At 38.0% G+C, this 18,474-nt stretch overlaps 1 protein-coding gene across 3 annotated transcripts in view; it reads right to left on the bottom strand.

The window, feature by feature from the left end:
* The window catches only part of LOC116847778 (inositol-pentakisphosphate 2-kinase), a 166,170-nt gene that overhangs the window by 38,533 nt on the left and 109,163 nt on the right, over positions 1-18,474 (bottom strand). For all 3 annotated transcript variants that reach the window (XM_032823132.1, XM_032823131.1, XM_032823134.1), the window contains one exon: positions 11,257-11,464. In XM_032823132.1, the coding sequence (XP_032679023.1) occupies positions 11,257-11,464 (208 nt within the window). The remainder of the gene's footprint in view (positions 1-11,256; positions 11,465-18,474) is intronic.

Raw genomic sequence — 18,474 nt, 5'->3', positions numbered from 1 at the left:
CTTGGCACACCATATTTAAAAATGTGACATTTTTTTTAAAGTTTTGATACTCTCTTGAAAAGTTCTAGAGCTCTTTGCAACAATTTTAAATAGTTCCGGTCATTAAATACAAAAATATAGACTTTTAAAAGAAGGTATGATACTTTTGTGAGTGAAAATTGCTTTTATTAGCCAAAACAGTACATCATACTGTTTCACATCTGTATATCACATTAAATGTGTACTCTAATTAGTAGTTCCGGGATTTCCGCTAAAAATCTCTATAGTCTTGTTGGCTCTTAATAGTGTCCAACTTTATCTTCATCTATATATCCGATTTCGATACTTTTGTGAATGAAAATTGCTTTTATTAGCCAAAACAATACATCATACTGTTTCACATCTATATATCACATTAAATGTGTACCCTGATTAGTAGTTCCGGGATCTCCGCTAAAAGTCTCTATAGTCTTGTTGGCTCTTAATAGTGTCCAACTTTATCTTCATCTATATATCCGATTTCGATACTTTTGTGAATGAAAATTGCTTTTATTAGCCAAAACAGTACATCATACTGTTTCACATCTGTATATCATATTTACTGGAAATTTCATTCTAACTAACAATATTACTCAGGATAAAGAATATTAATATCAAATTTCGAGACACCCAAAGAAGTACTTTGATTCTGCTAACTCAATTTTTTTCTATTTTTTTACTATAATATTCCAATTTTAATGAACTCCAAAAAAAGTATCTCTATATTCTAAAAAAAATATTTTGCGATTTCGTTTCCACCGTTCGTCTCACGATAAATACATAAACAAAACACATAGGCAACATATCCGTTGACTAACTAAACCCGGTCTCCCGTACGGAGGTTAATGATTTCTTCGATCGGTTGTCGAAACTCATTTGGCGCATAATAAAGCCAGATTGGCACAAGGGACAGGTTCGCTGCGCGTTTTATTTACGTTTTCGTCGCGAAAACAACAGAAAGAAAACTGCACGATGTTTCATGTGAAACACAGTCTCTTTCCTTTCCTTGGAGTTTCGCGAAAAATATTGCAACTAAAAAAGGAAGAAGTTTTATTCAACGTTATAAGGTTGAAATTCGACAAAGTTTGCGAACCTACTTTATTCTGCTATAAAAGGCCAGTATTGAGCGGAACATCGCCGGGAAACCGGGTTACATTGCGCTAGGTTGGGTTAGAGAAGGAGCGAGGAAGCAGGACGAGATTCGGACGAACTGCGCGGACTCGTTAAAGCTCATCGTAAAGTCTTGAGCCGATGAACGCAGCGCGACGCGTATGAGAGCGAGAAGATACAACATTCATCGGGAAGAAACGTGCGAGGGTATATCAGGCCAGGTAACGACGTTCCGCTACCGCAGCTGGTGTCGCGGTTAACGACTTAATTTATCCTTCGTCCAGACTCGACGAGGAGTACTCGAGCGACGATCAACGCCCGACAGCATATAGAAAGGAGGAGAAAGAGTAATCACTTTTACCCCACGAGCGACATATGAAAAAAATCATATTTTCCCATATTTCTTGTTCCATACGGAGAAGAAGGATTGGTTGAATTCACATGAAAATGACAATCAGATGCGTTTTGGTTAAAGGGAGCGGAATTTCTGATTCTCAAAAGCCGAATTTGGTTCACAATAACTTCTGCTTCCTTCGACTGTTTCGTTGCGTCATTGTCGTGTTTCGATCAGTCTTTTTCTCCTGAATCCAATTTTGCACATAAGAAATCCCGAACCTATGGAGAAAATTAATCAGAATTCACCAAAAATGCCGAATAATCATTGTGAAAGCAGTGTCCGACGATCAGATATTTAATAATATTGGAAAATGAAGAAACTTGAGATAATTATATGGGAACATGACATTTCTTCCGACGTGTCTGTCATGATGTAAAAAAGGAAATTTAACATCCTTCTTTCGCGAAACGTAAAACGAAACTGAGAAGAGCGGTATAATTGCCTCGACGTCGAGGTTATTATCGATGATTCCCAAGCTCGAGAGCGATGGACGATCGAAGAGACCCGGCGAACGAGGTTGAACGAAGGATGCGAAATAATAAGTGCGCGCTGCTGCAATCTCATTTAAAGAACGTCGCCGGACTTAAAAGGCCGAGTCTCGCGCGGCGCTCGTGACGTACGAAAATCTCTTCACCGTTCGGTGTACGCTCGTCGTCCCCTTTATTTCGCGGTATTTACCGGCGAATAGTTCGAAAGTCGATGCAGCCGAGTCACGTAATAAAATTATAAATCCACGACGGAGATGACTCAACGGGCGGGTTAAGGTCACTACGTGAAGAGGAGAGATACGTGACGAGACGCGAGAAAGAAAAAGAGAGAGAGAGAGAGAGAGAGGAGTGAAAAAGAGAAGAGGAAGAGAAAGAGAGAAGTCAGCACGCTCTACTCTACTCGGCTGGCGAGAAGTTCGCCAAGTGAAAGACGCCTGTATCGGAAGCGCGGAAAATACAGGTAGATCAAGTCAGGCGAGGACGTGAGAGCGTCGAGGAAAAACAAAGTGGGAGTTTCTGTGCGACCAAGTTATCATTTATCTCCCTTCTATCTGCTGCACTTTGAAATTCACCGCGGCTGAACTTGTCTACCCTGTATTTTCAGTGTTTTACTCGGAGCCGCAGAAAAACATAAGCAGCAAGATTTAACCCATTAGCAGCCAGTGTGCCATTTGTGGGACATTTTTCTTGCTTACTGAGTAATATATTACTTTATTAATATATAATTTTATTTATATACTTTCAGCATCTGACTGTCGGTTTTATCTATGCCTGAGATAAAGATAATTGAAATTCAACTATTCTGAAACTTCCACACCTTTTCATATTTATAACCATCATTGCTTAATGAAATTATTATAGTCAAGAGAGCAATGTTTTTAGTAAATTTCATAACTTTATTGGTAATAACTTTATATGCATAGCGAGATTAACTGTTCTTTTCTCTCAGTGTAATAAATTAATTGATTCTTCAATTAATTCCTAAAGTGAATAAGGAGATCATTCGTGTCCGAGCTCTTCTAATGACTTTTCATTTCTCCTTATCGTGACATTTCTAAGGTACAATATATATCTTTAAAGAAATTAGTATAACAAAAGCATTTAAGGCTCAGTAGTAATAAAAAATCATTTATACAAAAAAATATACAATTTTTTTTTAATAACCTCATAATCTATTGATCATACAGCTACTTGAAAGAAGCTGCATGAATTTTTTCAGAGTTGTTCAACAATTTTAATTCTTGTTAGCGCCAGTCGTTACGATGACTCACTTCCATACGTAGTCAGCACTGAGCGTCAGACACTGTACGCATGCGATGAGAATTGAGTCTCAGATGTTTTCAGGCGCTGTTCGCGCACAGCGAAGACTTCCATCAGGGCACACATGTGTACTATCCAGAGTCTATGGGCCATTGCGCACAAAATGGCATAGCTGCATATGCATAGCATAAAAGCATCTCACCAATGAGCATCTAAAAAAAAGTTGTCATATTGATTTGCAGAACATGTTCATTAGTTGAAACGGTCTTGTGCTAGGCACATGCAGCTATGCCATTTTGTGTACGACAGCTTTAAGGGTTAAAATGACAAAAAAAGCGCCGGACATAAGTGACCCCCTTACTCACTATTAAGATGCCAGAGAGATATCTATCTACCGTAAGCATTAAAAATATTCGTGAGGTAATTGTAGCTTTCGATGAATTCGGCCAATCAAATGAATCGACCAATCACATTCACGAACAATCGAGAACTCAAGATTATCATGTCGAAATTATCAATAGCGATTGATGAGATGAGAGATATGAATGTGCGGGATTGCTTACTGTACTCGAATTTTACTGCTTGTATTTCTCTGCGTACACTATCGGTCCTTTCGCTCGGAAAAATAGTTTTACAAATAACTAATATTTTTTCTCGGATTATCGATGTCTTCAGGTCATCGTTACCACCAATTTTTGGCGGCGCAGCCGGCATCGCTGATAACCGGTGTCATCCTTGATATCCTGATTCGTGACACTCGAAAAATGTCGAAGGTCACCGTATGGATATCGAAATGCCAGCGATACAAGTGTCCACTCTCTTTCATTTTCATCCGGACTATCGACCACGTCGAAGCTCTCGTCGGAGAGCGATCGTGTCCAGAGCAGGTTCGACAAACTCTACCGACGAGGCGGTGGCCGACGTCGTCGCCAACGAAGGTTCGTTTACGCCATGCTGAGCTTGGTTGCGTGCGTGCGTGCGTGCGTGCGTGCGTGCGTGCGTGCGTGCGTGCGCGCACGTATCGACGCGTACGGCGACCGTGTGCGCGATTCGGAATATATATCGTTTACTCTGCGCGTGCAATATAATTAAATAATACAAATACTAATGAATAATATGGACTAATTACCGGTTTAATATACATAGTCCCGCAAATATGCTTGTCCTGCCGACAGTCAGGGAAATCGTAACTGGTATCAATTTTAAATATCCAGAACTTCGTCCGTTATAATTATAAATAATTTTAGATAATAAATCATGAAAAGTTGCAATTTTTATAACAAAATTGAATTAAAAATATAAAATAACAAACTAAACTAAAAATATAAAAAGCAGAAACTGAAAAATTAAAGACACTAGATTACACAAATATTTGAAACAAGCTGACCTCTTTTGGAACTTCTTGTCTGACTAATTCATACGATCGTATAGGATTGTTTTTTTTAAAATATTATCGATATGTTATCGTCACGTTAAAAATAACGACGCCGTCAATGACAAGTGTCGTTATTATCGTTATCATTAATAATGACAAGGCTAGTTTGTTTTAAATATTTTCTTAATTATCTAATTTAATGTTCTATAATTTAATTTATGTAATTCAATTCTTGAACTTCTTTTTTATCTTAATTCGATTTTGTATAAAAATCGTTATTTTTATTATCTAAGATTACTCATTGTCTATCAATACCTATTCAGTTCGGTTTATATCATTGAGCAGATATAGGATGCGACTCATTAGATGCTGCTTATAATACTTCGAAGCGCTTAAAGAAAAATTATGATTGATTCATATTACGTCTCAAAGCATTTACAGCGTCTAATGGATCACATTCATAATTATATCATAAAATAAGATGACCAGACGTCCCGATTTTTTATCTTTTGCCCCGAATTTTTTCGAGTGCTATGCAGGACACCGATTTATCATCATTTTCAATGATTGTCAAATCATTTTCGAATCTTTTTACCCCCCTCCCCCCGCTTCACACATTTATGAAATGTCGAATTCAGGCCTGGGAAATCTGGTCATCTTACATATACCGCGAGGAGAAACAAGAAGATTACTTACAAATGACGTCTTCACGATACGCCCCGGCGATCGCACATCGCTATTCTCGACACTCCCGATACTTATTTCCGCGCGAGACTTACTTTCAACGGGTTAAAAACGTGTAAAATGCGAAGCGATGTCGATCGATGTGTCCACGACGGTTGTTCGATGCAGAAAGATCGAGAATCAAGATGGTCGCGCGATTGTTGAATCGCGCTGAAAATATACGCTAATATATGAACTCGCTAATATATGAGCGCCGCGGCTGAAAAGAACGCACTCTATGAGATACTTCTCTCTCCGTATCTTTTTCCCTAACAAGCTGACGCAACCGCCCGAATATTCCGCATCTCTCTCTCTTTCTCTCTGATTGTCATCGCATTTCTAATTCCCGTTCAATAAATCCGACGATCGCCCTATTGTTACTTGAGCGAGTCGATGTTATTAGCAAATGTAAGGGACGTCGGCGCGACACGTCGTGACAAGCACCAGCCGCATATATCGCTAGGAGAAACGAGAAGATTACTTACAAATGACGTCTTCACGATACGCCCCGGCGATCGCACATCGCTATTCTCGATACTCCCGAGACTTATTAACGAGTTAATACTCGCTTTCGACGGATAAAAGACGCGAGAAACACGGAGTGATGTGGATCGATGCGTGCCCATGGCTGCTGCTTGGCGCGAAAAGATCGAGCATTTCGCACGATTCATTACCAATGCCTAGATTGAATAACCACGATGACAACCTCGTAGTGCGAAGCGAACGCGATTGGTCTAGAGTGGTTAGTAACTCGAGCAAGTGGTTAAAGGGACGTCTACATTGGAAGTAAACAGTAAGAAGTAGGAAGTAAGAATAAGAAATTGACCAATCATAGTTGATTATTCTTCTCAGATTCGATTGTGATTGGTCAATTTCTTACTCTTACTTCCTACTTCTTGCTATTTACTTCCAATGTAGACGTCCCTTAAGGCGTCCGCCGCGGCGCGCCGTACAGATCGCGTCGTTGTAGACGCGCGACCTCGTTCGCATCACTGGCGCGTTCACATTCATGCACTTTTGGCACTTTCGGCGCGCTAATGAACTTTTGGTGTACATGATTGACAGCGCGCGCGTCTGCGATCTTTTCATGCCGAGCAACTGCCATGGACACAACGCTCTATATTCCATACGTCTTTCGCTTGTGGCCTGTGAGTCTCCTGCGGAAATAAAGCTTGATCTACAGTGTGTTATTTGCTTCTTTTTTTTCTTTATCTCTTTCTGACTCACACTTTAAGCCTTAAACTAAAAAAAGACAGAGAACAAGAAAGCAAAGAGCACATTGTAGATTAGGCTTAAGTATAAGAGTGCCGAAAACAACGACGATCGTCAGGATATATCGTAAGTACATTATTATTATATATACTAATCTTCTCCCTTCTCGACACATACAGCTAAAGTGACCAGACGTCCCGACTTTTCACCCTTTGTCCCAAATTTTTTCGAGTGCTATTCGGGACATTGATTTGTCATCATTTTCAATGATTGTCAAATAATTTTCGAATCTTTTCCCCCCTCTCCCCGGCTTCACATATTTATGAAGTGTTCCGAATTCAGGGCTGGGAAATCTGGTCATCTTACATAAAATAACTGCGCAATGACACATACCAAACTGATAGTTGTCGATAAACATTGCAGTACAGTATACAGTCCTAGGTAGTATCCGCAGATTTGAATATTCGAACGTAGAAATACCTGGGTTATAATAACTGCATTATTAACTTAATACGAGCATTTCAATCATGCGTTACTCGCATATCACCTGTCGTTGTCGGATTTCCCGCTCGTGATTCCTGCAGATGTGAGAATTTCGCAAATTCTGTGTACAGTGTATCTCATCATTATATCATGACATCCATAAATGGTAAGATTCTGGGGATTTTGAGACGAAAATTCTAATACATTAAGGCTCCTGATCAGTCAACTCCGCGTTGACATATGCCGCGATGACAACATGATTATAAACAGCAAAATGATGAATTATTAGGTTCACAAAGTGCAGACTATTGCAATAAGTTAGAGTAAAAGAAAGTACACTTGTCTCTCTCTAACTTATTGCAATAATACAAAGTTTATAAAAAACGAACAGATGATGATAACAGATGACGACCCATTTTTCTTACGAACTACAGCATTATTACTGAGTGTAATACGTGTATGTTGTATTACATGTGATATAATTGTGGAAGTGTGGAAACTCTGGATACTGTGATTATTATGATGTTTAATGCACATAAGTAGTTATTCGGTTATATATCTTCACATAGCTGACTTTCTGTCAAAATAATTTGTCACATTTATCATGCGGTTATTATATAATAAGTTATTGCGGTAAAAGAGAAATATCATTTCACAAGTTCGAGCAAATTACAAATGTCATTTTAATGATATATATCTTTTTATTTAGCTGTGATTTGCAGGAATTTTGGGCATGGTTTTCCTTACTTCTGACGTTATCAATCCAATATGATCCCTAGTGACTGCCTAGGAGCTTTAAACTATATATCAAAGGCTCTTTACAAAGTTAAAATACAATCAAATGAAGTCTAAAGTCGGGAAGAGCACAATGCGCTGGATATTAGTGCGAGTAATTAAATTATGGGAGGGTAATATTGTTTGACAGTATATAAATGCAAACAACATTACCCTTCCATTATTTAATTATTCCTACTAATATCCAGCGCACGGCTTTCACTTGTATTTCCCCTAATGAATAACCTAATGGATAACAAAACTACATGTTTCACCTCATTTTAGGTTAAGCATGCTTGAACAAAATTCTAATTGAGAGTCTGGTTACAAAGATATACAATATTAAAAACTAGAATGTTGCGGTAATCGATGAGCTCCCTCGACATTTCCGTATAAGGATTTTCGCTTCAAAATATCCTCAGGGAATCCGCTATGCACTGGTACCACGATAATGGCAGAGGGATGGGGGAGAGGGAGCGAGAGGAGGGGTGCGGAGAGTAGAATTCCATATACAAGAAAAATTGAATTTCGCTGGTCGCGAAAAACCCGAGGCAGATCAGCTGAACGCGACGGTGCGACGAGCCGCGCGCGGAAATGAGAATCCCGCGGACGGAATTCGGGAACTATATACGCGGCGACCTGTCGGTCGTGTCGCGCGACGCATTTTATTTTTCAATGAACCGCGCCACTGGCGCTTCCGATATCGCGATTATAATTTTTCATGAGACGCCACGTGCGTGCGCGCGTCTAAGACGGTGATGACGGCGACGGTGATAGTGATGGTGAGTAACGGTAATTCAATCCAGTCAGTCCGAGTCCAGTTCGCGGCCCCAGTCCGGGTCGCAGAAGTTGGGTCGCAGCGCGCCGTATGCACACGCTCGGCTCGCAATTATCATCGATCCGCGATAAAGTCCAGCCACGATGCATGCCGGGCGGAACCGTCCGTCGGGCGTATCGTGATCCGACCACCGTATCGATCCCTCTCGGACGACGCACACTTGAGGAGGACGCGCAAAGTGGAAAAATTCATTTCCTGCGGTGCAACGCGGTGCAACACGATGCGACGCGACGCGACGCGACGGGACAGGAAGAGACGAGAAGAGAAGACAAGCGAAGAGAAGAGACGCGATGCGACGCGCTCCGCATAAATAAGCGACAGAGATAAGAGAGCGGCGGCCGCGGCGAGGATGTCGCGGGCAATTAAACAAAATTATTTATGCGGATCGTTTATCTGCGTCCCGAAAGAATATGCTACGCCCACGAAGTCGGCCAACTTTGCCGACTACTTCCTGTCACATAGAGAGAAAGAGAAAGAAAAAGAGAGAAAAAGACAATTGTCGCGTGTATTATGATTGTAATGTATACGGTCCCTTATCAATTAATTACGAAGTTATCGGCCGCGGATCGAAGGACGCGAACGAAATTCTCATGAGAATCGGAAAGAGAAAAGGACTTTGGTCCTTCTCTCTCTCTCTCTCTTTTCTTGTCTTTTACAAGGTGCGCGTAGAAAAGTATATACTGCATTCAAGTATATGTCACTTGTTTTAAGTATTTCATAAGTTTATATATCCGCAAATCTGTCAAACTCTCGTCATAAGCATCAAATTTGTTCCACACACAAATACGTTCTGAGTTCCAATGAGCTTTGCATTCCAATCAAGAACATTAAGTTAAATAAAAAATACTTGTCTACTGCATAATGTCGAAAAAATCTTTTCTTCGATAAAGTCTTATAGTATTCTTTTGTAAAGAGGATACTCTTCTTAATGATAATGATAATAAACTTTTGTAAAATTTCCAAGGAATATATCTTAAGACCGTTATATCAAGAAAATATTCTTTATTGAAGATAACTGTTACTTAAAAAAAGAAAAGTGAGCTGAGTAATCGATTTTCTCAGCAGTAAGATTATATTTTTCTCTATGTGCAGGTTTTATATCTTTCACGTTTCTCCTCGTCATCTACGTATTTCTTTATCGAGCCTGAAATAGGTTTTTTTTTCCCATGACGGGAATAACGCGACGACGCGAACGCGAGAGAACATCAATATCGACATTTCTTCATGATAATTGCATCATCAACGGCGAATGCGTGTCCGCCTGTTTTTCCTCAAATTGTACTCAAGGTTGCTCTTGCAAAATTGTTATCGCGTGACGATAACTTCGCTGCGTAAACGTAAGAAATCGCGCGCGTTCTTATCTGTTGACGAGAAAACGACTCGTACGATCGATTATCGCGAGTTTCTCGAAACGCCTCTTTCCGATTCGCGATTTGCATCTCCATTATACATCATGTGTATACCTATAGCATTGTAATCGTTCGTCTATCACGGCCCGAGGAGGAAGCGTCAATGACGACAAATGACGTGGAACGTCGGATGAGGCATAAAAACGTCTTATCGCGTTACTTGTTCCCTCTTCTAAGTGCAGACACGGTGCAAGAAAATCTGTGTGCAGGAATCGCACTGCGGAAGTCCGTATCTTTACACGGAAAAAAATGTTTGGTTGAATTAACCAAATATCTGGTCGAATTCTGAACGATTCAGAAATTCCGATTGAAATAACCCGAATTCTGTTTAAGTCAACCAAAAATCTTGTTAACTTAAACAGAATTCGGGTTACTTCAATCGGAATTTCTGGATCGTTCAGAATTCGACCAGATATTTGGTTAATTCAACCAAACCTTTTTTTCCATGTAGGATTCCTCAAGTTTTGCTCCCGTTTTGTCGAATAAATAACGAGAAAGAGCGATATATATATGAATAGATAATTAAGATATTTGTTAAAGATATTTATTAATATTCTATAGTTTGCTCTCTAAGAACGTAGAAAAGAAAAGATACAAATAATACACGGAGAAAAGTTTATTGTAATTTTTATTACAATATTTTCTCCGTGCATATGAAAAAGAAGTGTATATGTGTGTGTATATATGAGAAAGAGAAAGAGCGCGCACTCACGTAGTTAAAAGCCAAGTCGAACGAATCTGTTATTACGCGCATATATCTACGCGATTAAGAGCGAGCAACTTACGCCTTTTTACGCCTTTTATATTTCACAAATTACGGACTTCTTATTAATGTATTCACGCGATTTACTGTGGCATAGACAGCGCTCAGTAATCGTGCAAGGTACTAAACGCGATAAGACGAGTTTCCCTCTTCGTTTTTCTTCCACGCTCCGCTTATACATACTTGTGAAGCTTCCTAAGGAAATTAACCGGCGTGTAAACCGATAAACACCTTTAATTGGAACACTACGTCGACATATTTACGCGTCACTTTGTGCGACAGACGTGAATCGAAAAACTGCTGCTAATTTTTTGTTGGAACAGCAGAAAATATAGTTAACGTAGGAAATGACTATAATTTCATTGAGATTAATGATTTCTCTTTTTCTTACTATTCGTCGACTCACCTGCGGTAGCGCGATGACGATATTGGCGTTTCCTTCCGCTCTGTAAATCGTCTCCTCTATCCTGAGAGTAGTCACAGGAAGACTCATCTCGGATACGGGCGACGATTCGTCCCTTGAATTTCCGGCGGAAGCGGATATCGATTCCACGTAGGACGCAATAGATCCCGAACGATATCCTCGATCGTTTCTCGCCATTTTATCGCCGAACCTGCAAAATATACGAAGAAGAAAACGCTTAGGTAGCAGATCGACGAGAAAAGTTCGTACCATGTACATGACTTCCATTGGAAAATTCGGAGAATTTTTTCTCTCGCGACACGTGTTTCCAAATATTTCTTACGAGACGATATCAAAGTATATTGTAAAATTATTGTTTCTAGTCGAATGTCCAATTATTACTATTAGCCGAATGTTTCTACGATAGTCTCTTAAATAAATCACTCAGATATACTCAATATATTCATATTATTTGTATTATTTTTTAGCGGCAGAATGAGGACTTACATCATTAATTTGTTCTGTTCTCAAATTGAACTCAAAACTTTACTGTAAAGCATAAATAATAATACTATCAATTTTCAACCGAGCTAATTCGGGACAGCTGACTGGCCTGATGCTTCAATTAATTAGTTATGTCAATATTTCCGGCTCAACTACGATTTTCTTCTGTTCTGCTTTAAACCCATATTAAAATTATTATTTGAAATTCACCTCAAGTGAGATACTCGGATTTGAATTCAGAGTTAAATGAAAGTTTTCCAGTTGAATTATGCTTACAAATATAAATGTTACACCATAATGATTCAGCTGACAATCTTGGATCTATCTCTGAGTAAAAACCTGAGTATCTCATATGAGACAAGTTTCAGGTGACAACTATTGATACGTGCCTTACTTCTGACTTCTATCCCTTGCGCTACTCTAGCTCCATAATTTATAAATAATAACAAGGTGATCTAGTATGTTTTGATCTATTCGAGCTTAAGCTATATTCGTTGTTATCGATCGATGCCTCTGCACCGATGCCGCCTTTCGCGGCGATGTTGCTCCGTAATGAATCTGTAATGTATCTCTTAAGCGTCTTCTACAATGGCAGTAGGAGTAGTAGTAAGAAATAAGCAGTAAGCAAATTGACCAATTCCATTCTTACGTTTCAAAAATAATCGATTGTGATTGGTCTATTTACTTACTGCTTATTTCTTACTACTACTCCTACTGCCATTGTAGAAGACGCTTTATAGTATCGTCAATCGTTCGCGCGCGCACGAACACAAATTAGAAAGGGTTTTGCGTCGCGGCGCGATAATGTTTATTGAACATGCGTATGCAGTCGTAACGCTGACGTAACGCGCGACCGCGCGAGATATCAAGTCGGTCAAGATTTGCGCAGCCATGACATTTCTTTGGGTACGACTTTGTCGGGGCGAGCCGGTAGCGGTGCGTCGACGGCGGTGCGGGAAGCAAAATCGTCACCTCGCAAGCTAGTGCACCGCCGTGTACATACAGGGTGTCTGACAATTAACGACACACTCGTTATGTGCAAGTGGAACTCGTCAAATTAAACGTAAAATTCTTCCAGCATTTCGTAAACAACCATGTAAAATTTTCAATTATTATTTAAAGAAGACTGGCGAATGATCACGCGCGATACAGCAAGTGAGCTGTAATGGCGACGTCTGCCGTTATGTAGGAGTGTATGAAGTTGGCACCCCACTTTTTGAAATTTATAATTTTGAAAGTTGTCCCAGATTGTTCTGACTTTGTACCACATTGTTCCAAAGTGAAATTGCTTCATTCAAAACGGTTTTCGAATAAAACAAAAAAAATGATTTTTTGAGTTGACACCCCACTTTTCAAAAATCGAACATTCTGATACCGCAATAGATTGTTCTAGTTGTTCCAAACATTGTTCCAAAAGGATAAATCCGTAAGTTAAATTATAAGTCCAAAAAAAGAAAAAAATGTTTTTGACCTGGCATTTTTTGAAAATAAAGCATTCCGATACCGATATAGATTGTTCTAGTTGTTCCAAACATTGTTCCAAAAGGATAAATCCGTAAGTTAAATTATAAGTCCAAAAAAAGAAAAAAATGTTTTTGACCTGGCATTTTTTGAAAATAAAGCATTCCGATACCGATATAGATTGTTCTAGTTGTTCCAAACATTGTTCCAAAAGGATAAATCCGTAAGTTAAATTATAAGTCCAAAAAAAGAAAAAAATGTTTTTGACCTGGCATTTTTTGAAAATAAAGCATTCCGATACCGATATAGATTGTTCTAGTTGTTCCAAACATTGTTCCAAAAGGATAAATCCGTAAGTTAAATTATAAGTCCAAAAAAAGAAAAAAATGTTTTTGACCTGGCATTTTTTGAAAATAAAGCATTCCGATACCGATATAGATTGTTCTAGTTGTTCCAAACATTGTTCCAAAAGGATAAATCCGTAAGTTAAATTATAAGTCCAAAAAAAGAAAAAAATGTTTTTGACCTGGCATTTTTTGAAAATAAAGCATTCCGATACCGATATAGATTGTTCTAGTTGTTCCAAACATTGTTCCAAAAGGATAAATCCGTAAGTTAAATTATAAGTCCAAAAAAAGAAAAAAATGTTTTTGACCTGGCATTTTTTGAAAATAAAGCATTCCGATACCGATATAGATTGTTCTAGTTGTTCCAAACATTGTTCCAAAAGGATAAATCCGTAAGTTAAATTATAAGTCCAAAAAAAGAAAAAAATGTTTTTGACCTGGCATTTTTTGAAAATAAAGCATTCCGATACCGATATAGATTGTTCTAGTTGTTCCAAACATTGTTCCAAAAGCACGACTCAATAAGTTTAATTATAAGCCCGAAAAATGAAAAAAAAGTTTTTTGACAAAAAGTCTATCGGACCAAGAGTAAACTTATACTATCTTTCTTGTTCCAACCGAGATCTTTTTGTTCTGAGTTGTGCTACGTTTAAGAATTATAGTTTTAGAGTATGAGACTCGTAGCGTCATCCGTTCTCCAAAAATTCGAAAAAAAAATCGATTATCTAAAAAATCTGAAAAAATTCTGGGATACTCTAGAGAGATTATATTTTATGTTCCAATAGTTACTTTAGTCATTTATTAACAATTTTTTGCAATACAAACAATTTAAATTTGCCGAAATCGACAAAAAATATAATTTCGTAAAAAAAATTCATAACTTAACAACATATTAAAATTAACAAAAATATTTTCAGGTTTTTTTAGATGAAACTATTTTCTTAAAAAAAAAAGTTCTATATACTGATTTAAAAAAGTATAATTATTTGGATGATTGAAAATAAGGATGATTGAAATATATTTCTGAGGTGACAAAAATTCAAGAAAAAGATGATTTCTTACAAAAATTAATCTTTATTATAGGAAAATTGGCGGAAATAATTACAAAATGTCATGACAAAATAAAGTGAAATTGCTTCGTCGTTTAAGCCTAGTATAACTCAGAACAAAAAGATCTCAGTTGGAACAAGAAAGGAAGCATGTGTTTACTTTTGATATCGAGTACTGTCAAATCGATTTTTTTAAGAATTTTCGGAGAGCGAATGATCTTATGAGTCTCATACTCTAGAACTATAATTCTTAAGCCTAGAACAACTCAGAACAAAAAGATCTCGGTTGGAACAAGAAAGATAGTATAAGTTTACTCTTGGTCCGATAGACTGTTTGTCAAAAAACTTTTTTTTCATTTTTCGGGCTTATAATTACTTATTGATTTGTGCTTTTGGAACAATGTTTGGAACAACTAGAACAATCTATATCGGTATCGGAATGCTTTATTTTCAAAAAATGGGGTGCCAGGTCAAAAACATTTTTTTCATTGTTTGGACTTATAATTCAACGGATTTGTCCTTTTGGAACAATGTTTGGAACAACTAGAACAATCTATATCGGTATCGGAATGCTTTATTTTCAAAAAATGGGGTGCCAGGTCAAAAACATTTTTTTCATTGTTTGGACTTATAATTCAACGGATTTGTCCTTTTGGAACAATGTTTGGAACAACTAGAACAATCTATATCGGTATCGGAATGCTTTATTTTCAAAAAATGGGGTGCCAGGTCAAAAACATTTTTTTCATTGTTTGGACTTATAATTCAACGGATTTGTCCTTTTGGAACAATGTTTGGAACAACTAGAACAATCTATATCGGTATCGGAATGCTTTATTTTCAAAAAATGGGGTGCCAGGTCAAAAACATTTTTTTCATTGTTTGGACTTATAATTCAACGGATTTGTCCTTTTGGAACAATGTTTGGAACAACTAGAACAATCTATTGCGGTATCAGAATGTTCGATTTTCGAAAAGTGGGATGCCAGCTCAAAAAATCATTTATTTTGTTTTATTCGAAAACCGTTTCGAATGAAGCAATATCACTTTGGAACAATGTGGTACAAAGTCAGGACAATCTGGAACAACTTTCAAAATTATAAATTTCAAAAAGTGGGGTGCCAACTTCATACACTTGTTATGTAGACCAGGTCAAACGAACGAAGAAGTTGTCTGCCATTTTGCAAAATGGCACTTTGTCATTTTGCAAATGACTACGTAGATTTTTAGTTATTAATTAATTAATAAAAGAACGTTGGTGCACTATCGATTATCCGCCGATCTGCTTTAATTAATAATTTTAAATGGTCATTTGCAAAATGATAAAGAAATCTTGCATTCAGTTTGATGTGTTCTACCTCACACACAATGAATGTGTCATTAATGATCAGACATCCTGTATATCGCGCCAGACTCTGCCATGGAAATTTAAATGCGACCGGCCGGCCGCCCGATTTCGATCAAGCGCGATCGTGGGATTGCGCGACACGCTCATGACGATTTCGCAATGCGATCGACCGATTGCTGATTGGCCCCGCCGTCGCCGTCGATATTTAGCCTTCATGGAAGATCTATCGCTAAGCTACAGGCTTGGCCTTAACCCTAGTAGAACTGAGTTTTTATCTATGAGAGGGAGAGAGAGAAGCCATGAAAAATTGAATGGACATTATCTACACACATACACACACGTGCAATTATAGAAAATGCACTTTCATTGAGAGGAAAAATGGTTAATTCCATTAATGTTGTAAATATTTGATCTTTCATCTTTCCTTCGATCCACACGGTGCCACGGTAGTTCAACAAATGACAGTGAAAATGACGTTGGGCGGCTATTAAGCCTCGAACATTTTTTCCTATTGCATTTCTGGTATGGGCGCGTTCAGTGCAGCCGTTGAGATATTATCGTCTTTGTTTGAGGTATTTTTTTAGATGGGACATCTAAAAGAATATTTCAATAACAGTAAGCGTTCACTGAACCGTTGCGTTTACTGAACGCAGCCGAAGTCTCCGAATAACAAAGACTCTTTAGTTTGTTCTTTTCCGCTGCACTCTACCTAGATTTGCACTAGTTCCGTTCTCCCCATTTTTCCACCAAGTCTCTGCTGTATACCTGTTTCCTTTTAAGTTTCGTGAGTATACATTAGTTTTCAGCGAAAAAGAACAGACCTCTTGGTACATTTATATTGCGCCGGTAAAACTTTAGATCTGCTCATTTAAGCTACACTTGCGATCGAATAGATTATCCCACTTTTTCAGATGCGTTCCGGATCGTATCAATCTTGTCCAATGAGAAAATTTGTTCACCAATGGAGGAATTGTCAAATTTTCCTACACTGGTTTTTTTCTTTTTCATGTAAAGTTTTCTTACAACACGAATTAATTGTCTTTGGCACAGTTACTGACGTACGTGATACGGACGCGAGGCTAAAGTTTACACAGACGCGTCATCAGATGTTAGTACGACCTTAATGAAAGGGTCAACCGACGGCAGCACTTTCTCCCGTGTTATATTTACGAAACGTATCTTTAAAAAAAAAAGCCAAGAGCGCTATTTGCGCGCCTGCCTCTACCATCGTTACGTAAGATCCTTGTTCTCAGAGAATACGAATTTCTCACACTAACCGCCTCGCCTTTAGACACGTTCAATGCCTTTCTGTAACTGGTGACGTAATTACCCGCTGTCAATGACCACGTAATTGTAAGAAACGCCATCAGCGCGAAGAAGGCAGGTATACGCATATATATAGCGTGCGGGCATCATTGTCTCTCATCGAGACGAGAGGAGGCAGGAATTTACGGGCGATTTGATTATAAAAGCGACGCGTTGCGTCCTGTAATATGACGATTTTATTTAATTTCTATATTCATAAAAAGAAAAGTGTTATTCGCGGAAAGTCGCCTTGTCTCGATATCGCGATATCGAGCTATAAAATTGTATATTAGACTATTATCGGAAAGCGACATGGCGCACTATTACGTGTCGATGAAATGTCTCTCGCGAATGACGACTCGATCGACCATGTAACACTCATTTCGTACATGCAAAATCGGAAAACGGTATTTCGACGGCGGTTAACATGGCATATGCCTGGAACAATAACCACAAAGTTGAGTCGGATCCTACCCAGTTTTTTTAAGGTTTTCTCAATAAAAATATGCTTCAAATTTTCCCTTGCAACCACATACTATAAGTGAAAGAATTGTATAATTTTGTATTTTAGCAAAAATATACGAAGAAAGTTTCATTACATCACAGTTCTTTTAGTGCTGAAATCGTCAACTTGCGCGTACACAGTTAAACAACAATAGCGCTCTGAATTGAATCCGATCTTACTCCTTTTTTTCTCCAATTTTGACATACCAGAAATGTAACGTCATGTCATTGACTTCTCGACTAAAAATGCAGTGCAAGTTTCAATTAAAATTCCACAAAACTCAATTCACGATACAGTTGCCTTAAATGTCCTCACGAAGTTATCGATATTCTCAAATCGAAATTTAGAGTGACAGCTACGATTATTTATCAAACAATAACAATCCCGAATGCTGGTCTAAATTTCGAATAAATTCTCTTATATTTTAGATACTTTTTCCTCTTAGACAAATATCACATTTGATATTATAAATATCAATCTGAAGTTCAACTCTGATACCTCCTAGTAAATTCATTACGTCAAACGTCAATTAAAACAGCGTTAAACGCCAATCAAAATTTAATATATTAATCCCCAAACTCCTATATAATGATTAATTTGACATATATGCACTGAGAAAAATACGAAATTTTATTTGTGAGATATAAAATATATTTCTGTAGAAAGTATTTTGGATTCTCTCTCTCTCTCTCTCTCTCTCTC

Source organism: Odontomachus brunneus, unplaced genomic scaffold (genome assembly GCF_010583005.1).
Source record: "Odontomachus brunneus isolate Ranch 3 - 2012 unplaced genomic scaffold, Obru_v1 Obru_scaffold_083, whole genome shotgun sequence".
NCBI classification, from domain to species: Eukaryota; Metazoa; Arthropoda; class Insecta; order Hymenoptera; family Formicidae; genus Odontomachus; species Odontomachus brunneus.
This window is presented reverse-complemented; position numbering and strand designations above follow the sequence as displayed.